Here is a 19,779-nt window from a genome sequence, read left to right as displayed (position 1 = left end):
TTGGTCTAAAATTGGACCATTGTGGATTGTCGCTAGAACAAGCTATGTAATGGGACATTCCTAATCAGAGTAGAATTGTATCACTTATATACTGTGTCATAAGTATAAGCTAGGTGGCCTATCTCATTGAAAATCTGTCCAAAAGAATTTTTCTATACTAGCTATGTAGATAATTTTATGCTAGCCTAATTAGCTAATTTTATGCCAGCTAAGTAGTTAAATTTATGCTAGCTCTGTAGCCAGTTTTATGCTAGCTGTATATGTTATATGTTTGTTCTATTGCTCTATTTTATGCCAGCCAGCTCAGTCAGTAGTTTTATGCTAGCTAGCCTTAAGTGTGAGTGAGAATAAGAAAGAGTTCATTACATGTAAAGGAATAGTGATATACTAGCTAGCTAAAAACATACCCTTTCTTCGTTTTCTTGAACAAGCCCTTCCGTCAGCTGCGATATAGCTTAGATGAACGAAAGTTTGAGTTTGAGGCGCTATGTGTCCGAGAAAAAAGTCATGTGATATTAGTGAAATTAATATGTGTATCACGTGACTAAAAATTGTAAGCAAACTTAATCTCAACTGGAAACAGCACTATTTACGCTTGGTTAAAAAACAACACAAACTCCATCGCCGTGCTAAAACATATTGTCTCGCTTACTAAAAAATGTACTAGAGAATGACCATATTAAATTGCTGGATTACTATGATCCTTTGGACGAAATTTTAATATTTCCATAGTAACCATGATAATTTGGATGTATAGGGGCGAAATCCTATATACTCTCCACCGTACTTACATTTCCTTTATATTTGGCTTATATAATGAGGAAATAGGCTCCGCTTCTCTCCGCAAAAAGAGTATCATTGAAAAGAGGAAATATCTAAAAAAGATTTGTGGCAGTAATTCATTAAACCATCAAGAACCTAAAATAAGTCAGAATTTCTGCTGGTGATTAATTTTGCAAAAAAAAAAAAACGTGACATGCAAACATACTCACGGCGGCCATCAGGACACGCAAAGACACGCAGCTTACGGCAGCCAGGACGCAGTTCAATAATTGCAATAATTTATATAAATGACCAATCAGAAAAAGTTCAATAATTGCAATGAACGTAGATGTAAACCAGGTTTTTAGTCACGTGACAAGCTTAAAACGACTCAAAATGGTAGCGTTATCTGCGAAGTTCAAGGCTCAATTCAATGCACTCTAGTAATGTGAGACTTGTACACCAGAGCTAGCTATAGGGTTTATTGAAATAATACACTTCTTAAGTGTACCTTAAGAACTTATTTTTAATTTATGTAAAGATTTACTAAGGTAACCTCCAGAAAGGAACGCGTTACGAGCACCAACACATCGTCTATTCTGTGTAAATGGATGGAGTACTGCTACTGCTAGCAGGTAAAATGCTATAGCTATAATTGATTATTTTGTGGAAAAGAATTCTTTAGACTGGCACTGACAAAACATAAAGATTAAACCTCTTTATCACAGAGCATGTGTTTTTCTGCTATTCTAAGAAAAAAGCACCAGGAAAATTTAGCAAAGGAATGGGTGTATTTTTGTAAGCTTACTGGTAAGGTAAGTTCATCACTTGCACAATTAAGCTTCCTAAGAATTCCTAACAAGTCTATTTTAATATATTTTATAAAAATAATAGTCTAGCTGTCCTGTAGCTAAGGTACTTGACACAGCATCATGTTTCGGCTTAAAAGCACGCATGTCTGATGATAAGAGAGAAGTCTTTTTGATCGGTTTAATAATTAATCAAAAAGGTGCTAGCGATTATTCTTGCTCACAGTCAGTCTATAACTTATATAAATATATATAAATATAATATTATGTAATAAATATAATTCATGTTTTGTTTGTTTAAAATAACTGTTCTTCAGGGATTATGCATATTCTCTCAAATGAGGTATACTTACAGTATTTCAATTGTGCCGTCTTTGGTTTTAGTAAGTACTAGTCGATAAAGCCCGTGGAAAAATAAACTGAAGCAGGATAAAAATGAATAAAAAAATGTCATTTGAATTTTGATGACGTCAGCAACCTATCTACAAAAATAAAATAGAACCTCGTTTTCAGGTTGCCTCTATTGTGTAGAACTTAAACTGCTGATAAGGAAAATGTATATGATAATATGCTTTTGATGAATAGTTAATGTGATATAACACAGTTTAAAAATTATGCTGACATCAGCCTACCCCAAAAATTTTTTAAAAATTAGTATCCTCGTTGCCTTCCTCGTATAGATTTGGAAACGGTGATCAAGAAAATGTATAGGATCATGTACTTTTGACAAACGGTTGCTGATATATTAGGGTTTAAAGGTTTTTTGATGATATCATCAACCCATTCATTCCGAAACGGATTTGGGGACCCAGGTTTGGGAAACCCACCCAAATTGGTCCTAGGTGGTCCCTAGTTACCCACGCGGAGAAAAATCATTGACGTCACTACCTCATTTCTTAGTTATTTGACCTCAAAGTTTTAGGTGCACTGTAATGGCTTCATTAATTTAATATAGGATATTGACGTTAAAGTGGTGTTATTTTCGTCACACGGTAACGTCAGAAAGTTTAACATATTAGACATGCATTTTTCGGCAACATCAAAGGAAAATGAACACATCCACTTCGCCTGTTACAAACAGACACAGTATCTGTATTATTATAAGAGATCTAAATACCACAGGAAACAACAGGGATAGATATTTTCTGAGCTTCTAACCAGAACCAAACAAGACATTGTCCCACCCCGTCCCATCCATGTTCCATCATTTTACCTAGTGAAAATCTTCTATTATTAAACAACAGTTTTAAAAGGATTGTTGCATGGAAAATTATCAGAAATTCAAAAACTTATACTTTATCTATCATCTATCTATATGGCTATCACATAAACAGCTTCAAATATAACAATTGAGGGATCCCTCAGTTATGCGTTATTCCTGAATGTCTGTTGAGTTCAAAACAAAGTTGTAAACAACCTTGGTCCATGATAAATATGTTTATGGTTGCTTTATTTTGTGAAGTTTGTTCTTTAGTATTAAATTTCTATCATTGAGTCATATTACTTTGCTTGGCAGGTAAGTTCATCACCAACAACATTAAGATTTCCACCAACCACTACCACGTCCATATTTTTATAAAATTGAAAAATGATATTTGTCCCACTGCTATTACCATATATATAGTATGCAACATAGCATATAGCAAGGATTACAGCAAGATGCACTGACGGTCATTAAATATTACATGCTGGATGTATAAGTTTGCTCAGTTCTTATAGCTTATATAGTTTTAATTACTTTTACTGCCCCTTTTCTTGTTATTAATATACATTAATGTTTATTTAAACGATTACATTGTCATTAATATAGATTAATCATTATTTAAACCATTTGAACACAATAAGAGACTGTCAAAAAAATATGGCAAATTCACATGTAGTATGGCAAACCTATAGGTCTTCAATCAGGTAGATAGTTCTACAATTAATGGAAGGCAGATCAGGTGGAGTATGCAACCAATACAAGAGTAATGTCACTCAGCCTGAGTTTATGTTTAGTAAGGTAAAGCGACATTATAAAAGCGTAAAGAATGTTTGCTTTTTCCATTCAATTAAAAAATTGTTTATATACTTGAACGGTTCTGACATATACACTGCCCAGAAAGCAGAAATTTTCCCAATTGCAAAAAATGTTTTTCACAAAATGCTTGTCATGTTAAACATTAACTTTGTTGATCAAAATTTCAAGTATTGTGGCTTAGCTAGCTTTTATTATTCAGGCTATAGTTTTATTTTTTAACTCACCACTGAAGGTTAGTAAACTGTACATTATATAAGTACATTATATTATAGTCATACAAACATTGAGGTTTGGCTACCGTTTTGACAGAATACATGTAATAATATAGGAGATTGTATCTTTCACCAAAAAATATCTTCCACTGGTGACTTCATATTGAATCTAAAAGCTAAGATGTTTTCATATTAGGAAAAGTCTATTTATTTAACACATAAACTTAATTGCTTTCTATTGTTACCTTAATGCAAACACTATATGGTGAAGTTTTTCTTCTCACATGTAACATGCAAGTTTAAAAGTGCTAACAATAACAAGAAATATTAAAGTTTATATATATATAGATTATGAATTTTAAATATATAATTTTAATGCTGCAAATTTTATATAATTTAAATATTATCAACTAAACTATAGTCCGTAAAACAATTTTGCACATAAATTTAGATTTTTTTTAGAGATTTGCGCAAGAAATACTAAAAGAACACTAAAATTTATTATAAAAATAATTTCCCTGTTTTTTTTTTACTATTTCAACTGGGAAGGAGAATAACTGGCTGTTATAAATTTTAAAGAAACTCAAGTATAAATTCTGTACTTTTCATAAGCATCCTTAAGCCTTATTTTGGAATTTCAATTCTAATGATTAAACATCCACTTATATGAAACGCAAAAATTTTTTGTAGACTGACTATTGACAATACCAGTGATTTTTAGAGCTTATGAAATTGATGTTGTCGTTATGGAACCCAGTGTTTTTGACATCTTAGAACAAAATATATGGCAATTTTTCAGCTTTGTTATTTTAAAGAATTGCAGTGTCTTTAAAACACTGTGGGAACATTTTTGTCAATTTAACACAAATTAAGACAATTTTAAAACTCTGTAAGGTAGCATTTAAAAATTATTATATATAAGTGTGCTTCATCTGTTTGTCTACTTGTACGTATTAAGATTTTACCTCCAGCAAAAAACAAAATAAGGACATGTTTTAAAAGAAAACGTATTTGTTTTTGTGCTAAACTCCTTAACAAATGAACAAGAAGTAAGCCCTTGCAACGCTACTAACATGTTTCGAAGATTAGTTAATTGTAATTTTTGTAATTTATTGCTGAGAACAACATTGTAACTAATCAAAAGCAAGCAAAAAATAGAAAGAAAAAATGTATAATAAGTATGGCAACTTGAGATCTATGTACAGATGTTTTGTCAACCTTAAATTTAAATTATAACTCCATAACAGTATAATTTTTATCGTTTTAGCACCTTATGTGCAATGTTGCCACCTGTTTGTTTGTTAAAATTAGGATCACTAACAGAATTTAACAAAATAGAAATATTTTTTAATGTTAAATGTCTTCATTTGTTTTAGGTTTATAGATTTAACATAATGGCAAACACCAATGGTCTAGGTACAATTAAGGTTGGAAGTGTTTCGGAACTTGCCAACCTTCTTACTGGCATGTCACCAGAACAATTGCAAAATGTCAGGTTGGATCCAACACTTTATAATGCGCTCTCCCAAACAATCAATCCTGCAACACAAGTGGAAAATGCAGACATTTTCGATATCCAACCATCAAACTCTGTAATTCTATCAGATAACGGTATAAACCAAGTGCTAACAGAAACTGTTGCTGCAATAAATCAAGGAAATGCTACAAGTCTTATTGAAGCAATTTCAATCAATGAACCAGTAACTGTAATAAGCACATCCAACCAAAAGGTAATGACAACAAATTTTGTTTCAAGTCAGTTAGTTTCACAACCATTAAACCAACCACTTCCAATACTTTCCTCAGTTGATCATGTGCAACCATTTTTTTTGTCACCAATTGAAGCTTCAGTTGTCAATAATCTACAACAGGAGAATCAACCACTTATTATATCAAATATGAACCAGTCCACCTTACTTGGTGTTGCAAATGGCCAACATTTATCAAATACACAAACACCTATCAATTTGCAAGGGATATTACCAGGTCAAGGCTCGTCATTAATTGTCACTCCTACAGTTATGTCACAAGTGCAACCTACAGCCACTATACAAACACTAAAGTTCACAGATATTGTTGAAACTTCAGATTCTACAGCTCTAGACGTTAATTCTCACTTAATAAATCAATCTTACATCACTACTACTGATCCCATGCAAACATTTAGCTTGAATAATCAAGTCATCAACACTTCATTATCCAACAGCATCTTGCCAAGCACTGTCAATATTAATCCGACTATTGTTGCAAACACGTTACAAAGCACTAATGCTGTAAATAATGCAGTAATACCTAATTTAATTAATGTATCTCAAGGTCAACAGATTGTTATCAATGGAGGTACCATTGTTGGTAATATGCTTCCAAACACAGTGCCTACCCAGCAAATGCTAGTTCCGGGTATTGTGGAGACAGGGCAACAAGTTCTTGTTAATGAAATGCCTCAACAAGCAGTTTTGATTCCAGAATCACATCAGCAAGTTATGGTTAATGAAATTCCACCACAAACAGTTTTTGTGCCAGCCCAATCTCTCAACCCCAATCCAACTACTGCCAATCCTATATTGCTTTCTAATAATCTAGCTGGAACTGGGCAACTAGTTCTAAATACATCTCAACCAGTCATAACATCACCACAAAATAATACACTTCAACCACAAATAAATGTGGGTGGCAAAACAGCATCAGCTAATATAATATTTCAAAATGGCACTAAATTAGCATTGTCTGCGCAACAGTTTGCAAGTTTACTGAAAGGTAAACAAGGAGATTTTATGCTTCCTGTCAATCCGAAGAAAGTTCCCCAGTCTTTGAATCAATCGAGCATTTCTGTGAAATCTACAAGAAGCAACATCAAGACATCGATTGTGAGAAAACCTGTTGTTGTTACTTCCACTTTCAGTACAAAGTCCAAACCAAATATTGTTGTCAAAACGGTTAATGTGATATCCAAGCCAGAAGCACATGTCGTGCAAATGAAACCAAAGAGTGTGGAACAAGTGCAACCAGGTGTGTTCAAGTTCCAATTGACAGCAATTGACGATAACGATAAAGGTCAAGATGGCTCAAATATAGTTAATGTTAGTAAGATGGTATCAACAACAAGAATTTTACAACCTGTATTAAAACAGAATATCGTTGAAGGTAAAAAACACAAATTTCACGACTACAGTTTACCTAAAGATGGAGCCTCATGGAAATCTAGTGTTCCATCAATCAACCCTCCTGGACCATCCAATTTAGGTGAAATTAAGAAAAACATGTTGCCATCTCCAAGTAAGAACCAAAAGTCAGCATCAACCTCAAATACTTCTAAAACGGTAAATCCAACATCAGCAAAAACAACCAGCAACAACAACGAAATGTCGACTGCTAAATTGCTTGAAATTGCTAAGAAAATCAATGTTAAAAGTTCAACATCATTACTAAATGTTAAGCCTATATCTGGTAGCAATTCAGTATCTACTGGAAGTAGTACTTTCAAACAATTACCTGGATCAAAGGCGAATATTGTGAAAGCAAAACTTAAGACCAATCACAGCAGTATCACACCTGTTAATTTTCCAGCAACCGCATTAGTTAGGAAACCTCAAACAGATTCAGTTTTTGTTAGAGTTACGAAAAATAATACAAGTCGGTCAACAGCTACTGTTGAACTAATCAAGACAAGTAGTAGTAGTGTCATGGCTTCTGCAAAAGCATCATCGGAAAGTTTAATCATACAAAAACATGCTGAAAAAATACAAACATCAACATCACCTAGGAAAGAGCCGATAAAAATATTAACATCTCCAGAAAAAACTTCTCCTAAACAGGTTGTCAGTTCTGTTAGCACAGCTAAAAAAGATAACTTACCAAAAACACTGGCCAATTCTAATAGCCAAAAAAGGCGATCCAACTCTATAGATAGGGAACTTGAAGAGCCTTTGGATCATCAACTGGAGTGTAACGAACGGGACTTTGTGTCTCCTAGTGAAAGTCCTCTAAAGACATTAACATTATTTAATCGTAGTTTTAAAAAAACAGGATCAAGTCAAGTTGAAAACAAAACTACTGAAGTTGTTACCACTTGTACCGATGCAACACTTTCTAAAGAAGTGACTGAAATTATATCTTTTCGTGAAGCTATTCAGTCATCCAAGGTGGGTGGTGAGGAAGCCATGAGACAGTTAGCAAAACTAGAGATCGAAAACCAGCTGAAGCGATTTCATAAGAGTGTTGAAAAAAATGACGATAAGACAGCAAATACCACAAAACAAAGCGATCAGAAAAAGATGTTGAGCTGTAAAAAAACACATGTAAGCACTGCTGGTGAACATGAAAGAAAATCACTGAAAGTCATTGAAGAAACTGATTGTCTGAATAAAACTAATGCACCGAATGCTAGTCTAACATCTAACCGTCCTGTAAAAGAAGTCCTTATTAAGGAGAAAGAAGAACTTGAGGAAGTAACAAAGAAAAATAATACCAAAAGTGTCGACACTACCAGAGTAAATGTTGCCAAAATGAAAACAGCAAAAGTGAAAATTATGCAAGCAAAATGTAACTTTGAAAGTAGAAAAAGGGAACGGCCTAAAAAATTTGATGATTTTGTTCTTCCCGTTAAACCAAAGAAAGAGAAAAAAAGTAGAAAGTTTTTCTTCCCGAAATGTGAAGATGAGGAAAGTAACAAAGACTTGAGTCTTGATTCAAATGAACCAATAATCAACAAGTCCATGGATTTGACAGATCATGCTGAAACAACCACAGAGATATCAACCAGTGTCCAAGAGCGACAAATTAGTAAGATTTCTGATAACAAAAACGAAAATATAAATAAAACAACAAACTCCAAAAAAATACCAAAAAAACGTAAGCACAAGCAACACCAGTTGGCAATCGAACCAGAAGTTTTACCCGCACATCTAAAAACGAAACCTAAAAAAAGAGTGCTTGAGGATGCTGTGATTGACCTAACAAAAGTGAGATTAAAAAGTGCTTTTGCAGAAACTGTGTTTACTTTGAATGACACTGTAGAATATAAGACATACAAGTTATTGTCAAAATCAAAGTGCGTGTGTACACTGTGTGGCAAGCCGGGGAATCTCGGCAATTTGGACGTTTTGTTTGGGCCATATAAATTAAAGGTCAGAACTAAAGATGTTTCTAAAAACATTGTTATGAATGTGTGGGTGCATCGTGATTGTGCGATATGGACATCCAGTGTTTGTTTATCCAATCAGATGCTGTGTGGCTTGGGCGATGCATTAGAAACTGCAGCCAGAACAGTAAGTTTATGTTGTGTTTAATAACTCAATTTCTTGATGTATCTTTGCGTAAAGGTAACCTGGTTTTCTGGGCTAAGGGTTGATGATATCTGCAGTCTTGATCTTTTATAAACAGCGCCTTAAAAGTGAATAATTAGACATTTTATTTTATTTTAAAATCAGGAATGTATCTATAAATTTCCTTTCGTCTTTTGATTGTTTATTTACTCTGTGTAGAGTTTTGGAACTATTCTGAGTTCAATTCGGCATGATTTTTTTTAGGCATGCGCACTGTGTTCTCAAGTGGGTGCAACATTGGAATGTGGTTTTAAACAGTGCAGAGATGGCTACCATTTTGTTTGTGCAAAGCAGAGAGGTAAGTTGGGTGTTTGTTTTTATTTGTTGTGTGTATTTTATGTGCGTTGTTTGTTTGTTTGTGAGATTTTTGGTCACTACAGTGGGACCTTCGCAATGCAGGCATTCTTTAGAGTAGACACTTCCATAAGCGCTTCAAAATCTACGCTTGTAGCTAAAATGGTTTGTTTAACATTTATGTATGGCTAGTAAACTTCACAATATATTTATCTTAACCTGTAAAAAATATAAAAAACAAAAACTGAAAGGTCAAAAAAAACTTACAAACCTTCCCCATAAATGCCATCACTAAATACATAGATCGGCCAGAACTATCGCTAGAATGTTAACGTTGTACTCATCAAAGGAACTAAACACAGGGTGTACGGGGGTTCATATTTAAATAACTTTGCAACAAGATAAAAAATGCCGCTACTCGGCGTACCATTTTGCGTTGCAGAAAGCTGGTATTAGTAATATAGAGATTACTTCTGGGCCTTCAGAGAAGATATGGTTTACGAGACGGGATATCATAGCTAGCAGGGCTGCAAATGTCAATCTAAGTTATTAAGTTCTGAAGCCACGTTTCTCTTTAATTCCGCACGTTTTTTATATGAAGATAAAAGCAAAATATACAAACGAACAAAAAATTCACGTTCGAAAGTCTTTCTGCAAATTTTGCATAAACCTCGTCTCTTGCAAGAGTTCGTGTCTAGAAATTTGCGGGTTTTTTCCTAAGGAAAAATTTCTTGCCTTCGAAAGTATAATACTATTTTCATCTTTTTTTTTATATAAACCTAGGTTGCTCGTTTAAAATGGAGAATTTTACAATCGTTTGTCCGAAACACAGATAAATGTACAGGTAAGATTTTTGATCATGGATATTTTTTGAGGTAAATTCGAATTATGTCAATACAAGAAAGAAGTTTATTTTAATTCTATTTAGCGGGTCTTGTAAAACAGACCATTCTTGTCTTTATCTGTTGTTTCTGTTTTTGCTTTGAAGTGACAACTTCTTAAGTTTTTAAAAATAGAGCGCTTTATAAATATAAATTTCCTACACTAGTATCTTAAATTTGATATCCCTTGATTGACTGAATCAGCAAAAATTCTGAGTTGAAGTGTATAGTAAACAAGAAATATTAACCTCTGTGGGCTTCCATTTTTACACATTTTTTGAATTGCATATTTTTTTACCTAGTTTTAAACGTAGTTCACGTGGCCAATTTTCCTGGAAACTCCTGAGAAAGACTATATTCTCCTGGAGAGTTTTAAAAAATGGTAAAACTCCTAGGAAATAATTCTTCTGTATCTATTATCTATTATTTATTTTCCTAAACGTTTTAGTCGTCAAATCATGGAGAGCATTTATGTTTTTTCATTAAAATTTCTATTTTGCCGAACGAAATTACATGTAGCAAAATTTAATAAAAGGTCCTAAAATAGTCCTGGAAAAGTCCTGGGATTATTTTGTGAAATTTAATGAAATGTATTGATTTGTTGAGATGAGCAAAGTATTTAGATAATAGTTAAATGGTCATGGCCGTAAAAAATGTATGAAGAAACCCATCATAATCACAAAATTAATTAAAAAAAAATTTAATTAAAAAAAAAATCCAAAAAAGTTTTCAATAAAAAAATGCTTCATTTAGTAAAGTGGAATAATTCGGACACTCAATAAGACGACCAAATTTTGTTTGCACCAAATTAAATTTCTCACTATAAATCTGCCCTAGAAGAAAGAAAGAAAAAAGAATACTTTCTTATCTTCCATAGTTTATTTTTGCTATCTTTAATCTTATATGTCCAAATGCTTATTTGATTCTCGTCAGGTGAAGCTTGAAAAAGATTTTTAGGTCAAAATTCTGCCAAAATTACCCAAAATTCAACTGTATACACATCTTTCAGTCAAGTGTCTAAACTTTTAGACGCTTGACTGAAAACTGCACTGAAACTGATTGGTAAAATATCAATTTCGAAACAATCACTAATTTAAAATTTTATAGATGTTTTTATGAGAAATGGATTCGTTAATTTCAAGGCAGGTGGTTAATTAGTCGTGACTTTAGCAAAAAAAACTTTTGCTGATTTTTTTAAAAATTAAACGAAACGTTATTAACGTTTTGATTAGCTTTTGTATGCAAAAGCATACAAAAGCTAATAAAAACAAATGTTTGCTATCAAATCATCCACTTTGCCTCTTAGAGACAGAACTGGCGTATTAATATAATAGACTAGTTGCTTAAACCCATGGAAGAACAAAACAATTAGTTGTTAATTGCAGACTGCATATAAAACGTTTATACGAAACGAAATTGACAACTAACATGACAAAGTTTGATTGACCGTGACTGTGACCATACCCTAATTTATAACAAACCAATGACACTCCCTGTGTTTTTAAAACCTGTCCCAATAAAACGGTGCATATATAGTTTAGTATGTTTTGCCTTTATTTGTTTTTCAAATTAAGTTGTTAAGTGAACTAATTGCGAACTTGATGTAAAAGAAAAAATATAAAAATTGCGTTTATTTGCTACACGTTAGGTACCCATCGAAAAGAACCTGTCCACTGCAGTAACCTTTTTAGCAACCATATTTAGCCAGTTCGTTTGTAAAAATAACCTATTTGTATATTTTGTTCTGCATTAACAACTGTTTGCCATTTTTGTTGATTCTTTTTTGTAGCTCTAAATGAAAAACCTGGTCGATGGATGCTGAATGCGTTATCTGCCCTACACTAAAAACCGTCCGTCGAACGTTTTCCAATCTATATCACATTTCACATTTTGGAAAATATGTTTATACTTGGACTTTTTTTATTTGCTTGCTTTGTATCTAGCTCTATGGAATTTCTCTCCGCGGTACTTTAAATGTTGGGACGACATATTAACGCCCGTGGTAAATACGCCTTCGATGTTAGCTATTGCACCTTTATTATATACGCCTTTATCATTTACGCCCCGACTTGCGCCAGACAAATGTTGTGTCACCAGGGTGTTCACGGCTTGCATAGCTTGAACTCATTTTACACCTTAAGAGCTATGTTGACTTACTTGACTTCACGCTAAATAAAAATGCTGTTTATACTGATTTAAGATAAACGCATACTAAGTACCTAAAACGTATCAATTTTCGCGAGATTATGAAATACAGGTTTTTTGTGCGTATTAAATTTCGCGAATCAAAAATGTTTATGCATGTATCGTTGTCACTTACTTTTTGGCTATTCATTAGGTGTTTTTGCAAAAGAAATTCTCGAAACGCGTTGTAATTTACGAAACCCGCGAAAATTAATACGTTCCGAAATAAGAACATTGCTATTGTGGATTGAAATGTTCTTCATGAAAATTAAGTGTCACGGAATTTAACGAAAAATCAGGAATACTTACTTAATTTTTGTAGAAACAAGGCAAAATGTGGGAGCTAGGGCATAACTAATATAAACGATGTCAACTGATATCTAATCAGGAGAATGTTTAGACGAATCTGTTCAGTAATATTGATTACCCGTCCTTACCCCAAATTGCTCAAAAACCCCAGCATCCTTGGAATAGGGTATAATATCTGGAATGTATTAAGAGTAAATCAAGGAAATTCAGCCTAAGATTTTAGCAAACAACCTGAATGTACAACAAATGGGTAGTCCAAGTTTTTTCAAACTCTTTGTATCACTAGGACTAACGAAGTCAGCAAAACATACCTCGAATTAAAGTTGCGAAGGACTTTAAGGACACTGTATATGAGTTTTAAAGTGATTTCTTAACTGTGATAAATCAAAATCTGTCCACATAAAACTGACAAAACTATCCCAAGCTTAGCTGTAAAAAAGTAGGAGACTCGGCGACATTTTTTAAAGCGCAGTTCTCTCAAACCTGCTTCTTATTCCATGTGTTTTCCGTTTTATTAATTGTAATTTGTCGAGTTCACGTGTATTTGTATTATGATATATTTAAAAGTTGAAATAATTTAAGATTTCTGTTGTGTTAAATTTTATACGAAAACTTATACATGTATTGAAAATGTATTTCCAAGCAGTTTTATACAAAGAATTTCACAGAAATCATCTGCGAGTCTGATGAAGTTATTTTTTTATTTTTTTCCCCACCAGTTTTATCTTTATCCCGCCAGATAAAAACTACTTTGTAAAAGAACGGTTCTTCATCGTAGAGCGTCTTTAATTTTTTTTTCTGTTTTTGCCTATGATGTTGTATAGAAGATCTGTTCGCATTGTTAATAATGCAATACACGGGTTTCTTATTAAACTTTGTTTTGATGCTGTGTTACGATGCACGAAAATTACGAGTACACATTAGTGGTTCAAACCAGTTTCAAAAGTGAAAAAGCCTTTTATTCTTATACAAGCTTTTTTAAATATTCACGTAATATCAAAAACCTATTTATTTTTTTAGGAAAGCAACTAAATAAATGAAATAAATTTACTTTGTGTGATGGCATCATCTTCAACCAATCAAAAGCATGTTTATTATTTTGCATTCGGTTCGAATATGAATCCAAAACGAATGCACGACCGAAAAGCGTACTTTACAGACCGTTGTTTAGCTAAGTTGACTGATTACGAGTTTGTGCTAAACAAAAAGCGGATTAATAAAACTGCCGCTGCAAATATTCGCCCAAAGGAGGAGAGTGTTGTTTATGGCGCTCTGTATACGTGCACTGAAGATACGTTGAAAGTTCTTGACAAGTTTGAAGGAGTGAAAAAGAAAATGTATTATCGCGCCAAAATTACGGTAAAACTTCAAGATGGTAGCACTTTGGATGCGATAACTTACATTGCGCACGAACACGGGTGCAACAATGAATTAAAATTAGTCGAGCGAGAGTACTTGGATCATGTTTTGGGAGGACGAGACATACTGCCGAAAGATTATGTTGGATTTCTAGAATCGTTTTCTTCTTGGTGCAGTTCTTGAATATTTTAACAATATTTTAATAAATATAAACTATAATACACATGTTTGTTTGTTTGTTTGTTTGTTTTTTACGTCTCATTACCGTTTTTCTATCAGTGTTAACGTAATGGAAATCAATTTCCCACTTGAATGAAAAATAAAATGTCTGCCGTAAACGAAAGAAACGTTTTGTCAGGAAATTTGAAATAATAACAACTTTTATTTTATTGCAGCGTGTTAAATGAAGACGTTAACAGGAAACAACAACAACAACAAAAAAAGGATGAGCAAACCTTTTCAGGAAAAAGGGAAGAGTGTTTATCTAATTTTTAGTTTATAAATTTAACTTCTACCAAAGTTTTCTCCAAAATTCCCATAGTCTAGTTAGTAAGCTTTCTTCGAGGATATCAGTTTCTCTCAAACAAAAGCTCAGACGCAAACAAATGTCAAAACAAATCCTTAAAATTCAAATTCACTTCACAGCAAACCCCTCATTATAATCAACCAATCAGCACAAAGTCGTCGTGGTCACGTCCTAATTTGTCTGAGGTCGTTCACGTCAAAACAAAGGATTTCCCAGTATTGACCACGTGAGCAAAGAACAATAGAATTAACCAATCAAAGAGAGTAATCAGTATTCTGACCGCAGAAAAATATCGCTTTAGAACCAGCGTAATTTTTTCCACCTTAACTTATCCGATTTCCTGGTGGTAAGAAAAGTTATACTGGGTTTGCGGCTACATTTACCATAATTTGCTTGAAAATGGTTGTGCAATAAATTAAGAATGTCTTAATCGACAAATTCAACCCTCATATAATGCAGTAATTTGTATACTACTGTAATACAGTAAAAAGACGTCTTGTACTACTTTTGATTTAATACTGGTGACACTGGCACATGTAATTTTATGAACATTATATTGTTTCTACGCGTTAAGGCTTTTTCATAAGAAGCAGTAAAATTTGATCTGGATATTTTTCGAGACATTTTTAGCCTGATTTGTTTTTAATTCGTTAATAAAAAAAAGAGCCCCAGTTTATTCTTATTTATGGATTTTAAAATTTCTAAAATTTATTTTTATTTTTTCTGTTTACATAAAAGAATAGGGCGGCCCAAACCTTAGTCGACCCTAAAAATCATTTTTGTTTTACCTAAACTTTAGTTAATGAGGGCAAACGACAAATAATTTGGACCCTAAAAGCTCTTGTTATCCATATGCAAAAGTAGAATTCATTGATTCGAACATTGTCGTTTAGGTGGCAAAGAAAAGGAAAAGGAAACCTGTAGTAGTATTCTATCAAAAGACAGGTTAAGGTTTTCCGCTGCTAAAAGTTTCCCGAGGCTAAAATCATCCTCTGGCTATAAGCATTCACTGGCTGAAAGATTTCCACGGCTAAAAGTTACCCCTGGTTAAAATAACAACAATCACGTAATATGTTTATATTTATTTTAGGAATGGGTTCATGACAACCAGTCTCTCATGTTTTTTTCAAAACGCCCACAGCCTGCATGAACATATTAACCTAACCGTATTAGGCCGATAATTTTTTATGTTAGTGTAACATAAAAGCGAAGTATGCATGTCAACCTCGTTTAAAGGGCATTTTTCCTTTTTAATTAATTTTAAAACAGCCACAGGACCCTGGCGACGAGGTTATATGAATGTGTGTAACCTTCGCGAAATTAATGGAACAAATTCGCGGAAAAAACTTTCGAAAATCGAAGAAAAATGTTATTTTTGTGTAAAAAAACTTTCGCAAATGAGCGAAAATAAATATAATATCCATCAATGTGTCATTGATTTTTTTTTTTTTTTTTTTTGATAACAACGAATTTCAGAAAAAGGCCTAAAATTTGCTTGGAAAAAAGAGATTTTTTCGCGTAAAAAGCTTTAGCGTTTTGTTATTTTGAAATTTCCAAAGTCAAAAACTTTTGTGAAAAAGGGCCAAAAATGCGAAAATTTCTCCACGCGAAAGTTTCTGCGCTAAAAGTAAGAATCGTGATTTTTCAAATATTCACGTTAATTTGCTACGTGGTATTTTGTTGGAATAAATTATTGTTTTTACCTGGGTCCCAACTAGCAACTCATTTTATGTGACTATAGTTTTTCCTGATTGACGTGACACGGCCTCGGATAAATCAAGAGGTGATAGAAGAAATACGCTTTTATTACCTGACAACAAGACAATTTTCTTACCGAGATTAACCGATACGAACTATTTCCACTCAAAAATAACATAATAACGCGAGCAGCATTTTTAATCATCTTTTTGTCAAAATAAATGGCTCTGTGCCAGTAATTATTAATACATTGTTACCAACGGAATCGATCGGAAAGGCATTTTATAAGAATAGTTCAAAACGCTTTTATAGACATGAGGCCATAATCACAAATCTAATAACCGCACAATCGATAGTCGACGAGGTTCGTGCAAATAAGAGGGGTCGAGGGCAAAAATAACAAAGCAAAATAAATCAGAAACACACGGATGAAACGCTCAATTCTGGCGTCTTAAATTTTGCAACTTTATTTTGCGTCAGACAGCTTAAAAAATATGAAATTATTGGAAACACCATAAAGGTAAAACCGTACTAAATTTTATACGCACTGTCAGAAACTTTTAGGTAAAAACGTGAGCTCCAGTTAGACTGCCTCTGAAATAAACATTCTTATAAGCTATACAAATATTCCCTCCCATGAAAGCATCATGATCACTCACAATTTACAAAACTCGGAATATCAAACTCCTTGCTTATTCGGTTTTCTTCGCTCAAATGTACGTGGAGAATCCTTGAAATTTGCTTTGGTATATGTTAATTACTATTGATCCGTTAACTGTTTAACCGTACTAAACACGAGTTTTCTTTGTTTAAACATGTTTGCATTTTTTAATTGCAGCCTTCATTTAAATGATACATCTTGTTATAGCTAGTCTGTAGGATTTCAAGGGATATATTCCCCCGTTACTAAAAATACTGTCATTCACTAGCAATCCTAAGAGATTTAACACTAAAAACAAAATGCTAGTCAATATTTTATTGCTCATTCGCCTCACTCAAGATAATAATAGCAACTTTTAATAGATCTTCACAAGTATCCACATGCAGCAAAAATTAAGCAATATGAATGTCAAATTTAATTTAATACAGCATGACTTCATATATTCCATGCGAATCAAAATTAAATTAAAAGTAATGTGGTATCTAACGTGGTGTCATTTATGATCGATATCAATTTTGAATTTTTAAACGCATTGGCATCATTACTTTTAATCTTCCTCCTTGTTTACTGTGACTTGTGTCGCTCGAAAGTTTCTGTCTGTTCTCATTCATTAGAAGAATGATATTTTGTCTTTTCTTTCGGAATGACTTCTCGATTAATTAATGCTGGATGAATAAACAAGTTCGTCAAAACTGGACTAATAAGAAGGTGGTAAGTTATAATTATTTCCATAATGCATATTGTCCAAGCAACAAGTTCAAACAGGAAGGAAAAGAGCTTCGAGAACAAATCGCAACTCTGACTCGAAAATTAGCTACCACAATTGTAGACCCTAATACAATCGATTCTCTTGTCGCATGTAATTTAATCCCGTTGAACAAAAACCCTGGTGTCAGACCCATTGGAGTTGGTGAGACGTTGCGCCGTATAATGGGCAAAGCCATCGGCTGGACTCTCAAAAAAGACATACAAATAGCCGCAGGTCCACTTCAAGTCGCCACAGGTGTCGAAAGTGGCGCCGAAGCTGCTATTCATGCAATGAGAACTATTTTCGAGACCGAACAATGCGAGGCTGTCATACTGGTAGATGCGAGTAATGCGTTCAACACACTAAACCGTAATATTGCACTTCATAATGTACAATATATTTGTCCACACTTTGCCACGATACTAATCAATACCTACAGAAAGGCATCGAGACTTATTGTACGAAATGGAACTGAGTTATTATCACAAGAAGGCACAACTCAGGGAGACAATCTTGCTATGTCCTTTTACGCGATCAGTACCGTTATTATACAGGATCGATTGAGATCTATCGCTTCCGTAAAGCAGGTCTGGTTGGCGGACGATGCTACAGGTGCTGGCACTGTGAACGGTTTACTCCGATGGTGGAACTTAGTGATATCTGAAGGACGCAAATACGGATACCATGTTAATGAATCGAAATCGTGGTTAATAGCGAAGGACGATAGGGTACTCGAACTTGCCAAAAAAGAATTTAGTGGCTCCTCTATTAAATACACAATAGACGGAAAACGTCACTTAGGAGCTGTAATTGGTAGTGCAGATTATAAAAAGCAGTATGCAACGGAAAAAGTGGATCAGTGGTGCAATGAAATGAGAAAATTAGCTGAGATCGCAATTAGCGAACCACAAGCCGCATTTGCTGCTTATACTCATGGCGAAATGCATAAATTCAATTATTTTATGAGAACTATTCCAAATATGGAGGATTTCCTCACACCACTTGATAAAGTCATCGAGGACGAATTCCTGCCTGCTTTGTTTGGAGAGACCATATCTGAAACTGATCGTAAACTGTTCAAATTACCAATTCGAGATGGCGGAATGGGCATACCTGTGTTGACTCAAAAAGCGAAAATTGATTGTAGTTCATCATTGGCCATATCTGCACCCCTTGTTGAAGTGATTGTATCTCAAGGTAACGACATCCCTTCAAAAGAAACTGTAAGACAAGTTCGCCATGACAGAACGGAATTAGTCACAGCCTTACAGAGACAAGAACGTGAGAATGTAATCAGTGAACTTGATAATAAATTGTCAAGAGTTCTTTCTCAGAATTGCGAAAAAGGCGCATCAAGTTGGCTTACTGTCCTCCCCCTGAAAGACCAAGGATTTGATTTATCAAAGGACGAATTCCGTGATGCATTGGCTTTAAGATATAATTGCAAAGTCAAGAACTTACCATCAAAGTGTGCATGTGGACAACCATTCGATACGAATCATGCCATGAACTGCAAAAAGGAAGGATTTGTTTTTATTCGTCACGACAACGTAAGAGATTTTGAGGCAAACCTTCTTAAAATGGCATGCAATGACGTTGAAATTGAACCGAAACTACAACCGGTTGAAAATGATGAAGCCCGACTAGATATACGAGCTCGCGGTTTTTGGCGTCCGGGACAATCCGCTTATTTCGACGTTCGAATTACCAATGTCAACTCCAACTCACAAGCGAACATTCCAGTAGCAGCAATATATAGGAATCACGAGAGCGAAAAGAAGAGGAAATATAACGACCGCGTCATCAACCTTGAACATGGCTCATTCACTCCACTTGTTTTTTCCATTTATGGAGGTATGAGTCAAGAAGGTACCATATTTCACAAACATCTCGCTGAAAAGATTGCTAACAAGACGGGACAAAAGTATGAACGAATAATGTCATGGATAAGATGTAAATTAAGTTTTGTAATAATGCGTTCTGCTTTGTTGT

General features: G+C 33.9%; 2 protein-coding genes across 2 annotated transcripts; both read left to right on the top strand.

The window, feature by feature from the left end:
* The first annotated feature begins 1,159 nt into the window (after positions 1-1,159).
* On the top strand, positions 1,160-13,486 carry LOC130649545 (mucin-2-like). Its single transcript, XM_057455840.1, has 5 exons — positions 1,160-1,397; positions 5,180-9,070; positions 9,332-9,425; positions 10,205-10,265; positions 12,092-13,486. Exons 2-4 carry the CDS (start codon positions 5,198-5,200, stop codon positions 10,255-10,257), a joined length of 4,020 nt encoding a protein of 1,339 aa, XP_057311823.1. The 5' UTR covers positions 1,160-1,397; positions 5,180-5,197; the 3' UTR covers positions 10,258-10,265; positions 12,092-13,486.
* A 148-nt stretch (positions 13,487-13,634) lies between these two features.
* Positions 13,635-14,377, top strand: LOC130649547 (gamma-glutamylcyclotransferase-like). Its single transcript, XM_057455842.1, has one exon. The coding sequence runs from the start codon at positions 13,855-13,857 to the stop codon at positions 14,335-14,337; it is 483 nt and encodes a 160-aa protein (XP_057311825.1). The 5' UTR covers positions 13,635-13,854; the 3' UTR covers positions 14,338-14,377.
* Positions 14,378-19,779: the final 5,402 nt, after the last annotated feature.

The sequence above is a fragment of the Hydractinia symbiolongicarpus genome, chromosome 7 (assembly GCF_029227915.1).
Source record: "Hydractinia symbiolongicarpus strain clone_291-10 chromosome 7, HSymV2.1, whole genome shotgun sequence".
NCBI lineage: Eukaryota > Metazoa > Cnidaria > Hydrozoa > Anthoathecata > Hydractiniidae > Hydractinia > Hydractinia symbiolongicarpus.
The sequence above is the reverse complement of the archived record's forward strand: the minus strand, read 5'-3'. Positions and strand labels throughout refer to the sequence as shown.

Coding starts and splice junctions, on each gene's coding strand:
- LOC130649545 (XM_057455840.1), top strand. CDS start 5,198: ATGGCAAACACCAATGGTCTAGGTACAATTAAGGTTGGAAGTGTTTCG. Junction 9,071..9,331: donor TAGAAACTGCAGCCAGAACA/GTAAGTTTATGT, acceptor GATTTTTTTTAG/GCATGCGCACTGTGTTCTCA. Junction 9,426..10,204: donor TGTTTGTGCAAAGCAGAGAG/GTAAGTTGGGTG, acceptor ATATAAACCTAG/GTTGCTCGTTTAAAATGGAG.
- LOC130649547 (XM_057455842.1), top strand. CDS start 13,855: ATGGCATCATCTTCAACCAATCAAAAGCATGTTTATTATTTTGCATTC.